The sequence below is a fragment of the Schistocerca gregaria genome, chromosome 4, assembly GCF_023897955.1.
Source record: "Schistocerca gregaria isolate iqSchGreg1 chromosome 4, iqSchGreg1.2, whole genome shotgun sequence".
In the NCBI taxonomy this organism is placed as follows: Eukaryota; Metazoa; Arthropoda; class Insecta; order Orthoptera; family Acrididae; genus Schistocerca; species Schistocerca gregaria.
In genome coordinates this window covers 401,751,269-401,768,138 of record NC_064923.1, presented here as the reverse complement: position 1 = coordinate 401,768,138, position 16,870 = coordinate 401,751,269, and the positions used below count along the sequence as shown (strand labels likewise).

The window sequence follows — 16,870 nt, the reverse complement described above, 5'->3', positions numbered from 1 at the left end:
GGTCCGAAGTAGACGAAGTTAAGGAATTCTGCTACCTAGGCAGCACAAATACGTCGTGACGGACGTAGCAAGAAGGACATAAAGAAGCAGACTAGCAGAGGCATAAAAGGCATTCCTGGCCAAGAGAAGTCTGCTAGTATCAAACATAAATCTAAATCCTAGGAATAAATATCTGGGAGTGGACGTCTGGATCACAGCGCTTTATGCTAGTGAGACATGGACTGTGGGAAAACCGGAAAAGAAGAGAATCGAAGCCTTTGAGATGTGGTGCTACAGAACAAAGTTGCACCGATAAGGTTAGGCAGAATCAGCGAGGAAAGGAATATATGGAAAACACTGACAAGAACAAGGGACAGGATGATAGGACATCTGTTAAGACATCAAGGAATAACTTCCATGGTACTGGACGTAACTGTAGAGGGTAAAAACTGTAGAGGGAGACAGAGTTTGGAATACATCCAGCAAACAATTGAGGCCTAGGTTGCAATTGCTACTGTGAGATGAAAATGTTGGTGCAAGAGAGGATTTCGTGAATTTGTGGCGGGTCGCATCAAAAAGAGACTAGACTAGAGAAAAAAAAGCAGCGTAACTGCTTTTCATTTACAATTTCAATGGGCACGAAGTGAATTTGTGCACGTGTGCCTTGTACCGTCGCAGAAATTGATGGGTAAGAGCATAGCGACGGCTCCAATCGACTAACATCTTTTGGATTCGTTTATAACTAAAATAATAAACAGAAGATGTTAATAAATTAAGAATTTAAAAACAAACTTTTCATGCCCTGAAACGATGTCTACATTTCAGTACCTGTATCGCTATTATCTATCCGACGTGTTATAGTAGCTAGTTTAAGGGCAATTAGGTTTTCATGAAAGTATGTAACTTGTAATCCTGAACATGAAATTCAGTGCGAAATTTAATCTTGTTAATAAACTAGATCTTTACAAGCATTCTGTCAATCGTATAGTAACGATAAAATCTGGGATTTGTAAGGAAACGGAGCGGATTGTGTTTTGCTTTGATGTAAACTGTGAATTCTGTGTTAGGCCCCCAGCGAATGACAAATCCGGAAGAAGTAGCTTGATTCGAAGTGGATTGGTTCGCTATTCCTTCTCATATAAATCCGAGAAGGAAAAACGTTAAGTTCGGATCAGAGTCGATTCATTTTTCTTCTCCCGCGCTGACACATTAATTTTCTACGAATAGCAACGTACTTAAATTTAAAAAGAAAACTGCGACTTTGAGTCCCCTTACAACCCAAATTAAAACCAGAACGCTCTTTAGACGTAGACAGTATCGGACTTACCAGAAGAAGGAAAGCGTTCCGGAATTCCAGTCAGCTTTGAAGTGTAGCGCTCGTTTGCAATGGACATTGTGGAAGACTTTAACACTTGGAGAGGGACGAATTACTAAGGAGAACTTATGACATCTTCAGACACATAGTATATCAACATAACGTGATCGTTTAATAGCGGTAGCACCGCTACATTGTTCTGCACGAAACACACACCTCGCACTAGATACATTGTACTTGAATATGTGTACATGCGATTGTTCGCAGAGTACAAACCCTCCTCACGCCCGATAAATGTTTTCGATACTGATCCCAGAGATTATTCCTAAACGTTAATTAATTGATCTATGGTAAACAGAGATATTATTCATAGTTAAATATCTTCGTGGTTTTCTTGATGGCTATTGATACCACGTATTCTGCTGTTTTTATTTAATCCTGGATTCACTCTGTTTCCAAGCAAACACTACATTGTTGTATAGTTACTGCTGAAAGAGAAAAGCTTGTAAATTACGTACGTCGACTAAAGTGCAAAGTTAACATAAAATGGATGTATGTCATCTTCCTCCTGGCAATAAATAACAAATTCAAAATTAAAGAGATATAAAACAATGTTGTAATATGAATATCTCGTTATGTGTTCATCTCTAAGCATCACAGCCATTTTTTAAAATCTATGGTGCACAGTTCTTGGATACTGGTGGTTTCATTTTCCATCAACACTTTAAACAAGAGATGTATTCCACTTTACAAGGCAACATGTTGTTTCCTTTTCTGCGTCAGTGTACCGGTGATTCATATTTTATTCCTAGGCTACTTCACAATACGACTTGGAAAATTTCTATAGTTCGACAGAACTGTACCGTAATGGTCAGGAAGGACATAAACCCTCTGAATCCATTCGATCTTCACACAGTTACTCTTCATGTGACACTTTTAGACTCAAAGGAATTAACTTAGCAGGATAGTATAGATAATAAAGATACAAATTTTTTCCAGTGACGTGGAATTCTAGATATCGGATCTACATAATCTTATTATCCGCTTTGTCTGCCTTCTTGGCTATCAAGAGTAATCTAAAAGGAGTAATATGTGCTATACAGGACACAATAACCTGCGCTAATAAAAAATATATCTTGCCATCATCAATTAAACATTTTGCTCAGGCGAAAATGCAGGGCATGCACAAACTTCAAAAAATGCATGACAATAACATATATTTGCGACCCGTTGAAGTAAATATTCTTATAGACAGCACAGTGTGGTGCATTTTTTGAGTTTTATCATAAATCAGTCACTTTCAATTAAATTTTGTGCGAATATGTTACGATTCGTATAAGATTTGAGGCTTAACGAAATCTTGATAAGTATTCAAGACATTCAAGTAAAAGCACAAAAATCTAAAATATTTTATCCTCTAGGTTTTATATGACTTGAGCCACAAGTTAATGTAGGACAGGAGTGATCGGTATTTCTGTGCGTGTTCTTCGGAGTAAGGGGAGATGGGGCATCCGAGGGGAGTTTGGGGATACCGGAAAGGAAACGTTGACCGGACTGCTTAGAGATCATGTTGGATTACCTGTTACAATACAACTAACACACACTTCATGCACTTTACGTTTCACTCCGAACGCGTCTTAATTTACGGATTTGAAATGAATAACGATAATACTCGCACTAAACCTCCAAGGCAATGTAATTTGAGAATACAGAAGAGCGGAACAATTTTTTTTTCTTAATTAACAGTGCAGTACTTACACGAGTTAGCTGTTTTCAGCCCATGCTTGTTACTCTTGGTATGAGGCCAAACAATTAATTTCAATACACGGGCGCATTTTGCTCACTTTTATTATCTCAAGCTTTCAGAGGCTCACTTTGTTACCCTGCAGTGGTGATGGGGACAGCACGGCTACGTTCTGAAAGATTCTGAATTCTGAGAGACCTCAAGACGCACATCTCTCGCTTCCCGACTGTTCATAGTCAGTAAGCTTCTGTACTGCTCATGATAAAAAGTACTTTTTGCGGTTACTGTTCATTACGTTCCCTTTGCTTTCGAAAACTGAGCGTAGAGAAAAATGACCGCCATCCAAATATCTTTGGTCAGAAACAGGTGACGAGAACAATTTTTAATTTAATTCTGGGACAGAATGCCCCAGTACAAAGAAAAAGAGGTGAAATACTAATGCATGGGCATTTGTCCATGCGTATAACAGAATTAAGTTGATGACTTTCTGAAGAAGTGCAGTGCTTCTACCCCAATGATGTAATTGCGCCCTTTAATACGAGGCAACAAAAACATTGTACATGAAACACCCATCAGTTGTATAATGGGACGAGAGACGGGACTCGAACCCGGATTTCCCACATTAAATAAGTGGTGGCCTTAAACGGTTTGGCTGTTCGTATTCGACTAGCGGCCAGACCCAGACTTCCACATGCCGTCGTTCCTGCGCCACAACCTGTACTCGTACACGCATTACGTAATTCCTGTACAGGAGAGGACATTTTAATTGAATGTCGCTGCCTGGTTCAAAAGTGGTTCAAATGGCTCTGAGCACTATGGGACTTAACATCTCAGGTCATCAGTCCCCTAGAACCTAGAACTACTTAAACCTAACTAACCTAAGGACATCACATACATCCATGCCCGAGGCAGGATTCGAACCTGCGACCTTAGCGGTCGCGCAGTTCCAGACTGAAGCGCCCAGAACCGCTCGGCCACCATCGGCCGGCTCGCTGCCTGGTAATGACAGGTAAACACGTTATTGCAGTGCCTCTCTTGTTAAGAAGATCGAAGCAAGGCTTTATACTGCATGTTACTTTTCTTCCATTTACCACGCAGGACGTAACAGTGAGTTGCCTGAGTGAGCTAAAGCTTTCCTTCACCCTGCTGCATAGGTTACAATTCAGTTGCAGATGTTTTTACTCACAGGAGAAGGCGTCAAACCGATTTCTAGATCTATTGCGTCTCATGAGCTGCCTAAGCTGTGTTCTTCCTTCATTGAGTACTGCGAGTACTACTCGTACTTATAGTTGCCATCGCTGTAAACTCTTCTTCGGCTTTTTTTTTTTTTTTTTTTTTTTTTTTTTTTTTTTTTTTTTTTTAGGCACGTGCACTTCGACGAAATGCGTGACAAGTTTTTCGACATCATAACGTCGGAAACATTCGATCGCTTATACCATAGATAGATAGGCTGCACAAGGCATCATTGCATTGAAAGTAACATCACTATCATCTGACGGGTGGATACCGGCTGCAGGTGGATTATGGACCTGATGTTAATTTTTCCTTATTATACTGTGTTGTTTTCAATATTTTTATTATAGTGGTAATGGCCTGTGCAGCGTTTGGTTACATGAAAAAATGTGTGGAACACAGGAGTTGTATACACTACTGAAATTACGACACCTGTATAAGTGATATTACAAGCTAAATGACAATAAATCGACAAGTAACAGAGAAACACAGATGTTTTTGTTACATACTAAAGCGTCCGTCGACAGCGAGAATTTTTTGTATACGTTTCCCTATTGAAACACAGCCGAAATGCGGAACGCTTTTACAAACGAGCTTACGACATGTGGCTTTCTTCTGATTGCGCGGCTCATCAGCGAGAGAACCGGCTTGCGGAGTAGAGCAGGTCGCAACGTTTCGCGACAGATAGGATAACTTACCGTGCAGCCTACAGCAACTTTCACTTGGCGGGCTGCCCGCTCACTACAGGTGCCGCCGGCCGCTGGACAACAAGCTGTGGCCACGCCCACCCAAGGCCTCGCTGCAACCTGCCACTAAACGGATATTTCTACTCGCGCTTCGACAACCTTCTTCATCCTCGGATAACTCACCGTATTCCTCAGTAATTATTCTACTTCGTTCTAGTAGTCGCCGCAGTTACTATTCTTGCCGAATCTATACTGTTTGTTGTTGTGGCTTTCAGTCCGAAGACAGGTTTAAAGCAAGACTCGAACTCGGGACCTTTGCCTTTCGCGGGCAAGTGCTCTACCAAATGAGGTATCCAAGTACGACTCACGCCCCGCCCTTACAACTTTACTTCTGCCAGTACCTCATCTCCTACCTTCCAGACTTTACAGAAGCTCTCCTGCGAACCCTGCAGAACTAGCACTCCTGAAAGAAAGGATATTGCGGAGACATGGCTTAGCCACAGCCTGGGGGATGTTCCCAGAATGAGATTTTCACTCTGCAGCGGAGTGTGCGCTGATATGAAACTCCCTGGCAGATTAAAACTGTGTACCAGACCGAGACGCGAACTCGGGACCTTTGTCTTTCGCGGGCAAGTGCTCCACCAACTGAGATACCCAAGCACGACTCACGTCCCGTCCTCACAGCTTCAATTCCGCAAATACCTCGTCTCCTATCTTCTAGACTTTACAGAAGCTCTCCTGCGAACCCTGCAGAACTAGAACACTCCGCTGCAGAGTGAAAATCTCATTCAGGTTTGAAGCAGTTCCCCACTGCAGCCTGTAGTCTACCTCGTGCAAGCCTCTTCATCCCTGCATAGCTACTGCAACCTACAAGGAGGCGCTGAAAAGTTGTGCCTACAAGTTTCTTATACGAAGACTCTCAAGGCTTTTTAAACCAAACAAACATTATTAACATTCTACACCTTTATTCTTCATGTCTACATGTTTGCAGCCCTCTGCCCATAGAAGACTCCGATTTGTAGCATGCAACATGGCGGTGTGTAACGTAACCGAGTCGGTGCATGAGAAACGTGTGCTGTAATCAAGTTTCGAATTCGGAGAGTTCATCCACACATGGAGCGCCGTCTCCTTCAGCACGATAATGGCAGACCATACACGTGCGATGCGACATCTGCAACATTCCGACGCCTCGGGTTCACTGTCATCGTTCACCCTCCACACAGCCCCGACTTGGCCCTATCCGATTTTCATTTGTTTCTATAACTTAACATCTTCGAGGACTTCAGTTCGATACCGATGAAGCGGTGCAAGTGGAGGTGAGGCTGTGACTCCGTCAAAAAAGTCAAACATTCCACAGTGACCGTGTCGGCAAACTGGTCTCTCGTTGGGGGTAATGTGTTCGTTGCTAGGGTGACTATGATGAGAGTAAATAAGTAAACATGAAGAACAAAGATGTACAATGCTGTTGACGTTTGTTTTATTTAAAAAGCTTTAAAAGATGCCGCTTAAGAAATCAGAGCCATTACTTTCAGCACTCCCTAGAACATTAAGTTCTACTGTCTACTTATTACATGGGCCGTATGTTCATTATACACTACTGGCCATTAAAATTGCTACACCACGAAGATGACGTGCTACAGACGCGAAATTTAACCGAAAGGAAGAGGATGCTGTAATTTGCAAATGATTAGCTTTTCAGAGCATTCCCACAAGGTTGGCGCCGGTAGTGACACCTACTACGTGCCAATCGATTTCTCATACACAAACAGCAGTTGACCGGTGTTGCCTGGTGAAACGTTGTTGTGATGCCTCGTGTAAGGAGGAGAATTGCGTACCATCACGTTTCCCACCTTGATAAAGGTCAGATTGTAGCCTATCGCAATTGCGGTTTATCGTATCGCGACATTGCTGCTCGCGTTGGTCGAGATCCAATGACTGTTAGCAAAATATGGAATCGGTGGGTTCAGGAGTGTAATACGGAACGCCGTGCCTGATCCCAACGGCATCGTATCACTAGTAGTCGAGATGACAGGCATCTTATCCGCATGGCTGTAACGGATCGAGCAGCCACGTCTCGATCCGTGAGTCAACAGATGGGGACGTATGCAAGACAACAACCATCTGCACGAACAGTTCAACGACGTTTGCAACAGCATGGACTATCAGCTCGGAGACCATGGCTGCGGGTACCCTTGACGGTGCATCACAGACAGGAGCGCCTGCGATGGTGTACTCAATGAGGAACCTAGGTGCACGAATGGCAAAACGTTATTTTTTCGGATGATCCAGGTTCTGTTTACAGCATCATGATGGTCGCACCCGTGTTTGGCGACATCGCGGTGAACGCACATTGGAAGCGCGTATTCGTCGTCGATCCTAATGGCGTATCACCCGGCGTGAATGTATGGGGTGCCATTGGTTACACGTCTCGGTCACCTCTTGTTCGCTTTGACGGCCCTTTAAAAAGTGGACGTTACATTTCAGATGTGTTACGACCCGTGGCTCTACCCTTCATTCGATCCCTGCGAAACCCTACATTTCAGCAGGATAATGCACGACCGCATGTTGCAGGTCCTGTACGAGCCTTCCTGGATACAGAAAATGCTCGACTACTGCCCCGGCCAGCACATTCTCCAGATCTCTCCCCAACTGAAAACGTCTGTTCAATGGTGGCCGAGCAACTGACTTGTCACAATACGCCAGTCACTACTCTTGATGAACTGTGGTATCGTGTTGAAGCTACATGGGCAGCTGTACCTGTACACGCCACCCAAGCTCTGTTTGACTCCATGCCCAAGCATATTAAGACCAATCGATTCGGCTCAAATTTAGTAGGTCGCTTGTGTACAACCTAAAACGAAGGAATCTAAGATATTTTGGGTCAACACCCCCTCGTTTTTGAGAAAATCACCCCTAAAGGTTATGACGAGCTATCAACTCAAAATTGGCGAGATCGATAGATAATTGTAAGTAGAGCAATTTTCATCATCAGGTATGTGGTCTGAAAACGCATACTTTTCCAGAAATGGGGGTAAAAAACTTTTACAACTGCCGCTTCTGTACCGACATGCATAACGCTTTTTGCCGGCAGCGCCGATAGCATAATGGCAAAGGTAACTGCCTGGGAATGGGAGAACCGGGGTTCGAATCTCGAAGAAACATAGCAGATGTTATTCTTTTCGTTTGTATTTTTCCATATCTCAATTGATACGGATAGGAGGGTTAATAAGGTAAGTAAATCAATTTCCCAAACGCCGTGAGTTAGTAAAGTGTTAAACTTACAAGCCTTGTCACATGAAAACAACTCCGAGTAATAGTGCTGCGAATTGCTCACGAGGGATCACAGATAGCCAACCGCGCGACGCTTGTTTACAGCGAGGCACGGGACGGCATGCACGCGCGAAGAGTTATGTTGTCCCGGTTGCCTCTTCGTCATATCATAGTTGTCAACCTGGAGGAGTGAAGGTGTCCAGCACAAGCCTTATAGAAGTCAATCGGAAAGCGTTGTTTTCCGTCATTAGGCTGCCACGTACCGTGAGGATACATGTAGTGATTTTTCCATCGTTAATGCGCCGAATGAAATACGTTTTGTGAATGAACACAGTGTCCTTCCGTAAGTAACATATGACGAGTACTGTATGTAGTTTGTGGTAATTAGCTTGTCTGTTTATGCCATAGTAACTAGTTATTGTTTGTTGTGTCGTATCTTTCGAGATTCGAACCCGGGTTCTTCGAGTCCCAGCCAGTTACCTTGGCCGATGCGCTATCAGCGCTGTCGCCGAATAGCGTTTACCATGTGGCTACAGAAGCGGCAATTATAAAAGTTTCTTTCCTCGATTTCTGGAAAAGTTTGCGTTTGCGGACCCCATACCCGATGATGAAAAATGCTCTATTTAAAATTACCTATCGATCCCTCCAATTTTCAGTCGATTGCTCTTCACAACCTTTAGGGATCATTTTCTCAAAAACGCGGGTATGTTGACCCAAAATAACTTAGATTCCTTCGTTTTAGGTTGTACACAAGCGACCTGCCAAATTTGAGCCGAATCCGTTGCCCGTGTCTGAGGCCTTGTGAGTACTGATTTCTCAGGATCTATGCGCCCGAATTGCGCGAAAATGCAATCACATGTCAGTTCTAGTATAATATATTTGTCCAATGAATACCTGTTTGTCATCTGCATTTCTTCTTGACGTAGCAATTTTAATGGCCAGTAGTGTATATAAAGTGCGTTGATTTCAAATACGAGTTGTAATGTAGACTGCAGAGCATCAAAACTGCATCACCACGATGACAACATGAAAGAAATATCAAATTGGAGTGAAGTGTACTGCATACTTCGATATACAAATGAGTAGTATTTCAGCTCAATCACACAAAGTAGATGGAATAAAGATACCTACATTCTGCATACAAGGCAAGATTACCAGCGGGTTCCTCATTTAGAGACCGCAGCTGAATGTTAGTAAGAAATCGTGTTCTCTCTCGCGTGAAAAGGAAAAGCGGCTATCAGCAAGGCTCGAAATTCCACAGCGGCAGGAGCGTGACCTGTCGAGACTGCTGTTTGTCGCTCGTTTTGGTTGTTAGTTCACGACTGAGATGCGAATAACACATCGGTTGTCAGGAGGGCCATAGTGAATGCTTTGCAGAATTCATCAGCCCCACGCGGTAAGTGCCCAAGAGGACACACGTTCTGATCGCCTGGTCGCGCAGTATTGTGGAACAACGTAAGGTACCTTGAGTCATAAAATGGGCTTGTTTGTAACAGGATAGTGAGGCGACGACTGAAGCACCACGGACTGCCAGCACGAGACTCAGTGTGACAGCACGGAGAGGGCTCCGCCAACGGTGCACCCAACGACAACCCTGGACAATGGAGTGGCACCAGTTCGTATTTTCAAACGAGTGCGAGTATTACGTGCAGCATCACGGTCGTAGTACCCGTGTATGGAAGCTCCGAGGATAACAAATTTTTCCATATTGCTTTCTTTATAGTCATACGGTCTCAGCATAGGGTGTCATTGAGCATACAGCCTCTTCGCCTCTGGTTCGCGTAGCTATTAATTCGGATGGCATAGGCTACATTTCTGACGTGTTAATGACGTTGGCTGTCCCCAATTTCGAGTTTTCCGTTATGTTATCTTTCACCACAATAACACAAAATCGAATGTTGACCGTTCTGCCCTGGCCAACTTCAATGCAGTTATTCGACTGTTGTGCAGGCACATGCTCTGGTCTCTCTTTCACTGCAAACAGTTGTGCGTTGGTTGCCCAGAAACTAGCGCGCCCCCACTCGCCAGCCATTAACACTGACGAACCATCTTAAAAGAGTTATACCAGCCTGGAATGACGTACCCTCATCGGTCATCCAAGAACAGTTCGACTCAGTGCTCGGTTGAATTACAGTTGGTGCTGCTGCACGAGGCGACAGATTTGCGTATTTAATTTCGCATCCTATATACACCCATACGACCTACAAATTAAATCGTGAATTCTTTCTACTATACTGTATACACACAATAAGTAAAATTTTGTATTTTGCTATCCTGAAGAAAAGAGCCGGCCGCGGTGGTCTCGCGGTTCTAGGCGCGCAGTCCGGAACCGTGCGACTGCTACGGTCGCAGGTTCGAATCCTGCCTCGGGCAAGGATGTGTGTGCTGTCCTTAGATTAGTTGGGTTTAAGTAGTTCTAAGTTCTAGGGGACTAATGACCACAGCAGTTGAGTCCCATAGTGCTCAGAGCCATTTGAACCATTTTTTTGAAGAAAAGAAATATGTATTTCCAATAAATGTAATACAGCGCCCGTTCACAGACGTTTGTTAACGCTGGAAATATTCAGAATTATTTTGCTACAGCTGCCTCCACTATATACACTGTCGTGACAAAACTCTTGGGATAGCGATATTCACACATACAGATGGTGGTAGTCTCACGTACACAAGGTATAAAAGGACTGTGCATTCGCGGAGTTGTCATTTGTACTCAGGAGACTCATGTGAAAAGGTTTCCGCCGTGATTATGGCTGCTCGAGGGAGTTAATAGACATTGAACGCGGAATGGTAGTCGGAGCTAGACGCATGAGAAAATCCATACCGGAAATCGTTAGGGAATTCAATATACCGAGATCCCCAGTGCCAAGCGTGTGCGGAGAGTAAAAATTTCAGGCTTCACCTCTGACCACGGACAACGCAGTGGCCGACGGCCTTCGCTTAATGACCGAAAGCAGCGGCGTATAGGTAGAGTTTTGTCAGTGCTAACAGACAAGCAACATTGCGTGAAATAAACGCATAAATCAATGTGGGATGTACGACGAACGTATCCGTTAGGACAGTGGGACGAAATCTGGTGTCAATGGTCCATGGCAGCGACGACCTACGCGAGTGCCGTTGATAACAGCACGGCATCGCCTGCAACGACTCTCCTGGGCTCGTGACCATATCGGTTGGATTCTTGACGAAAGGGAAACTATGACCTAGTCAGATGAGTACCGATTTCAGTTGGTAAGAGCTCATGGTAGGGTTCAAGTGTGGCGCAGACCCCACGAAGCCATGGACCTAAGTTGTCAACAAGGCTCTGTGCAAGCTAGTAGTGGCTCCATGATGATATGCGCCGTGTTTACATGGGATGATCTAGGTCCTCTGATCCAATTGAATCGATCATTGGCTGGAAGTGGTTATGTTCGGCTACGTGGAGACCATTTGCAGCCATTCATGGACGTCATGTTATCAAACAACGACGCGCCATGTCACCGATCCACAATTGTTTGCGATTGGTTGAAGAATGTTCTGAACAATTCCAACGAATGATTTGGCTACCCAGATCGACCGCATGAACTTCATCGTACATTTCTGGGACATAATCTACAAGTTAGTTCATGCACAAAATCCTGCATCGTCAACACTTTCGCTGTCGAGTCCATGCCACATCGACCTGCTGCACTACGCAGGGCAAAAGGAAATCCGACACGATATTGGCACGCATCCCATTACTTTTGTCACCTCAGTGTAACTAGGAAGGAAGGAAGATTAACTCTAAATTACTAAACCCTCGTGAAATTTACGATTTCAGTAGGGTATTAAACAGGACATGTTGTACTTAATGTGGTATGTAATGTACCATTGGAGATCTAACAATAAATTGTAATTAATTAATTCGTAACCTACACATTATTACTTCTTTTGAATAAAATGTGGAGTAGTAAACTTAACTATGATTTATGAGCAGTGGAACGTTTCCGTCTTTAGGTTTACCATCTGGTCGACATCGAGGCCATTAGAGACGGTTCACAAGCTTGGACTGTTTCAAGGATGGAGAAGGAAATCGGCCGTGCTCTTTCAAAGGAACCATCCGCGCATTTGCCAGGCGCGATTTAGGGAAATCCCTGAAAACCGAGGAATTGAACCGTCGTCCTCCCGAATGCAAGTCCAATTTTATAAGTGGATTTCTCATGCATTAGCCGAACTGACTAAAGAAAAAAAAAGTTTAACACATTAATTTTTTTTACTGTATAGTGTACTTTCAATCATACTGATGACTCTATAACGAAAACCCTAAATTAAATTCGAGAGATATGAAACAAATATGGTTCGTAGAGCCCTTCAGTGCCGGTAACTTCTGGACTTTGGCGGTTAAAATGAAAAACGAGGGCCATGTTAATCGTAACAACAAGTGATTTTTCTATGGATGCCAGCATATTTCATTTTTTATCATAATCGCTCGTAAACTTATTTATAGTTATTGTATCCGCTGCAAAACTGAAATTCATGCCTTTACCTGCTGCACAGGACATCCATACAGAACGCATTGCAAGTCTATAGTGCTCCTAGAACTACGAGGGGCGGGCTGAAAATGCTTCCCAATTTTTTATTCCGTTCTCACTATCATATCATACAAATCAGTCCATGGACCTTCCCGCTTCGTTACCTCTACAGGGCTTCGAATTGAGGGGTGTAGCATGGCGGTGTGTAAAGCAACAACGTCGGTGCATTAGAAACAGCTCAGAAACTGGAAGCGCGAATTAGAAATTTTCGTACACACATGAAGCACCCTCCCCTTCAGCATGATAATGGCCAGACCACACACATCAGCAACACCCTCCATACAGTCATAACTTGGCCTCAATGGATTTTCAGCTGTTTCCAGAACTTAAAGAACGCCTTCGAGGATGTCACTTTGATAGTTATGAAGTGGTGCTAGCAGAGGTGAGGTTGTGGTTCCGTCAACAAAATCAAACATTCTACAGTGACGGTATTAAGAAACTGTTCTCTCGTTGGGAGGAATGTGTTCGTCACCAAGGTGACTATGTTGAGAAATAAATGTGTTGATATGAAGAACGAAGATCAAAATGTTAATAAAGACTGTTGTATTTGAATAGCTTCCATAGTATTCACATTAAAAAAATAAGATGCGTTACTTTTCAGCACTCCCTCGTACCTCGTATGCAGATTCGTGTGGTCCAACGTTCCTACAAACATTTCCGTTTAACAAGAAAAGCGCGTGATCTAAAACGCTCACAACAGCGCACAAATGTGCTCTGAATACAAATCGCTTGCCCCAAAAACATTCATATCAGCCTTTCGCATGCAAAACTGTGCGTCGTGCTATGAGGGATATCTGAATGATCTCGTATTCGAGGGATAAGAGAGGAACTTTGGCAACGGGAAGAAGAAAGTATCGATATAATAGGACCAAAACACATATATTTGAATGTCGTGACTTATGCTATATTTCTCTCTGCTTAACATAACTTTGCTATTTGAGCAACAAACTTTTCTACTGACAGCTATTCTATCTTCAAAGTGCAGTTGCGGGATTGGAATGACGTGGACAAGCAGAGTGGAACATAAAAATATGCACATCTGACTAAATTCGCTTTTTCTATAAGCAGCATCAGTTAGGCATTATCAAACTCCACACTAATTACATGTCCGAACGATGATATTGGTTTGTCAAAGTCATAAGCTGCCTTTTGTCATGCATACTGTAACATAGGCTTGTACTTCGCTGCGGAATGAAGTCTGATGAAATAACGATCGTGTGACTTTACTTGCGGTTTTTGACATTGTAATGTTTCAAAATCAATGGTTCTTCTCTTGTAGAGCTTATATTGACTATAGAAGGACACATCAACAGTCTGCCAATATTTTGTTGTCTTCGGAGTGTTTTAGTCCTATTATATCGACATTTTGTTTCTTAATGTTAGTTCTCTCTTAGATAAGAACAGGCGATCATTCAAATTTCTCTCGTGGTAAGATTAGCAGTTTTACATTGCTCTTATCACTGTTCTTTGGAATGAGCGATTTGTATTTTAACCAAGCTCGTTTCCCTACGATTCTGATCGTCCGAAGCCACGTACTTCCCTTATCAGTTGCACCGCCCATTAGAAATATTAGCCATATTTCAAGCCACTCTTCGACTTCTAAACTGTCATTTACTTTAATCCTCGTTCCTTCCAAGTGAACAAATGCGAAAATTCTTCGACGTCCACCATACGTTAGGCATACTTACCACTTTGTACTTCCTTCGAAATTCTGCGGCAGACATAGAAGAAAACACCTGTTGGTCTGCGCGATAGTAAATTCCACAAATAAGAACATTCTTTCAGCGTTTCGGTGTTGGCCTTCCAATACATTGACCATCTAATGGCGCTTATTGACATATTGTTAGTACTAGGAATATTGACGTACAGTATTGATGACTCGAAAATATTTTCACTATTGTCAATACCTACGGAGCATTTGAGATCGAGAATTGACGGTTTAACTATATTATTCGTTCAGTTGTTAACAGAGCTTCATCAACCAGCTATATGGTACGTATCATTTCTCAGACCAGTTTTCCAAGTAGTCTTTTAAGTCAAAACAATTTTAATGGGACGGCACAGGGGTAATCGTTGCGTTTATCACTTTATGTTAGTAAATGTAGGATGCAGTGTGGCATTGTTTTCTTTTTTAATTCAATGACGTAATGTTGATTGTTGAATTACACAGTAGGAGTGTGGAAAAAGACTTGTATTTCAGAAAGTAGAAATACCGGATGATCAAAAAGTCAGTATAAATTTGAAAACTGAATAAATCACGGAATAATGTAGATAGAGAGGTACAAATTGACACACAGGCTTGGAATGACTTGGGGTTTTATTGGAACCAAAAAATACAAACGTTAAATAAATGTCCGACAGACATCTGATCAGAATAGCAAACATTAGCATAAAAAAGTAAGACAAAGCAAAGATTATTTTCTTTACAGGAAATGCTCAATATGTCCACCATCATTCCTCAGCAATAGCTGTAGTCGAAGAATAATGTTCTGAACAGCACTGTAAAGCATGTCCGGAGTTATGGTGAGGCATTGGCATCGGATGTTGTCTTTGAGCATCCCTAGAGATGTCGGTCGATCACGATACACTTGCGACTTCAGGTAACCCCAAAGCCAATAATCGCACGGACTGAGGTCTGGGGACCTGGGAGGCCAAGCATGACGAAAGTGGCGGTTGAGCACACGATCATCACCAAACGACGCGCACAAGAGATCTTTCACGCGTCTAGCAATATGGGGTGGGTTTTTTGCTTTTTGTTCTAATAAAACCCCATGTCATTCCAAGCATGTGTATCATTTTTTACCTCTCTGTCTACATTATTCCGTGGTTTTTCAAGTTTTCAAATTTATACTGACTTTTTGATCACCCGGTATTTTGCTATGCCTACTAAGAGGTCTCCGAAGTACATGTCAGCCTCACAGCATTATCGTAACTGTAAAAATAAAATTTTTACGGTAATTGTCTGAATATATCGTTTCAGGACATAGATCGTTAGTTCAAAGGTTCTCTCTCATTAACGTATCCTGGTTCTTTATTTTATGTCGTATCAAAGTTATCGATCTCTCATAGAATGCAGGGATCATCCGAAAGTAATATACGAAACCTTTCGGGTCCGTAGCTATGATTTTAATCAGTAAATTAACATACGAAAAGTCATTTCCTCTTTTTAATTGTTTTCTGTTGTTTACTAGCAATAACTAAAATAACAGTGACGCACGCTTTTATTATGGCGTCGCCAACTGACAATATTATTGATGTTGCGAGAATCGCTACAGTATCGAGAGTTTGACAAAGGACTGTTCCCAATAAGTACTGAACATGTAGTGGAACTGAAGTCGCCACTCACCAGCCTTGCCCGTGGAGTCCCCAGCTGACGGCGTCTCACCCTCGGCATCTACTGCGCGGCGCTGCCCGCTCTCCTGCGCTGCCTGCCCGTGGCCTGCGGTGTCTTCGGCCGGTGGAGCTCCCACCTCCGGAACGTCGTGAGCTGCCGGGGTGCCCGCCATGTCTGCCGATTCGCCCATCTGACCGCCTATGCACTGCCTCTATACTCGCAGCGGCAGCCTCTATTCTCCAGAGTCACCTCGCTAATCCCACAAGAACGCTTATCGTTGCGTGGCTTCGTCGCAGTACCCTGATTAGCTGCCTGTACCGTTGAGTCGACGCGGTATCGCAGCAGTGTCACGAATACATCTTGTGTCTCGAGACCTTTGTATCAGCGCTTTACGTATAACTCCCAGCACTTCTACAATTGGTTCAAATGGCTCTGAGCACTATGGGACTTAACAGCTATGGTCATCAGTCCCCTAGAACTTAGAACTACTTAAACCTAACTAACCTAAGGACATCACACAACACCCACTCATCACGAGGCAGAGAAAATCCCTGACCCCGCCGCTTCTACAATTTTCATCTCCTTCTCCTGCATCTACATCTATACAGGGTGATCCATTGATAGTTACCGGGCCAAATATCTCACGAAATAAGCATCAAACTAAAAAACTGCAAAGAACGAAACTCGTCTAGCTTGAAGGGGGAAACCAGATGGCGCTATGATTGGCCCGCTAGATGGCGCTGCCATATGTCAAACGGATTA

General features: G+C 43.2%; 1 protein-coding gene across 1 annotated transcript in view; it reads right to left on the bottom strand.

Moving 5' to 3' along the window:
- The window catches only part of LOC126365904 (solute carrier family 15 member 1-like), a 376,844-nt gene extending 360,556 nt beyond the window's left edge, over positions 1-16,288 (bottom strand). The window contains 1 exon segment of the mRNA XM_050008624.1: positions 16,121-16,288. Coding sequence (XP_049864581.1) covers positions 16,121-16,280 — 160 coding nt within the window. The 5' untranslated portion in view covers positions 16,281-16,288.
- Between the last annotated feature and the right edge of the window lie 582 nt (positions 16,289-16,870).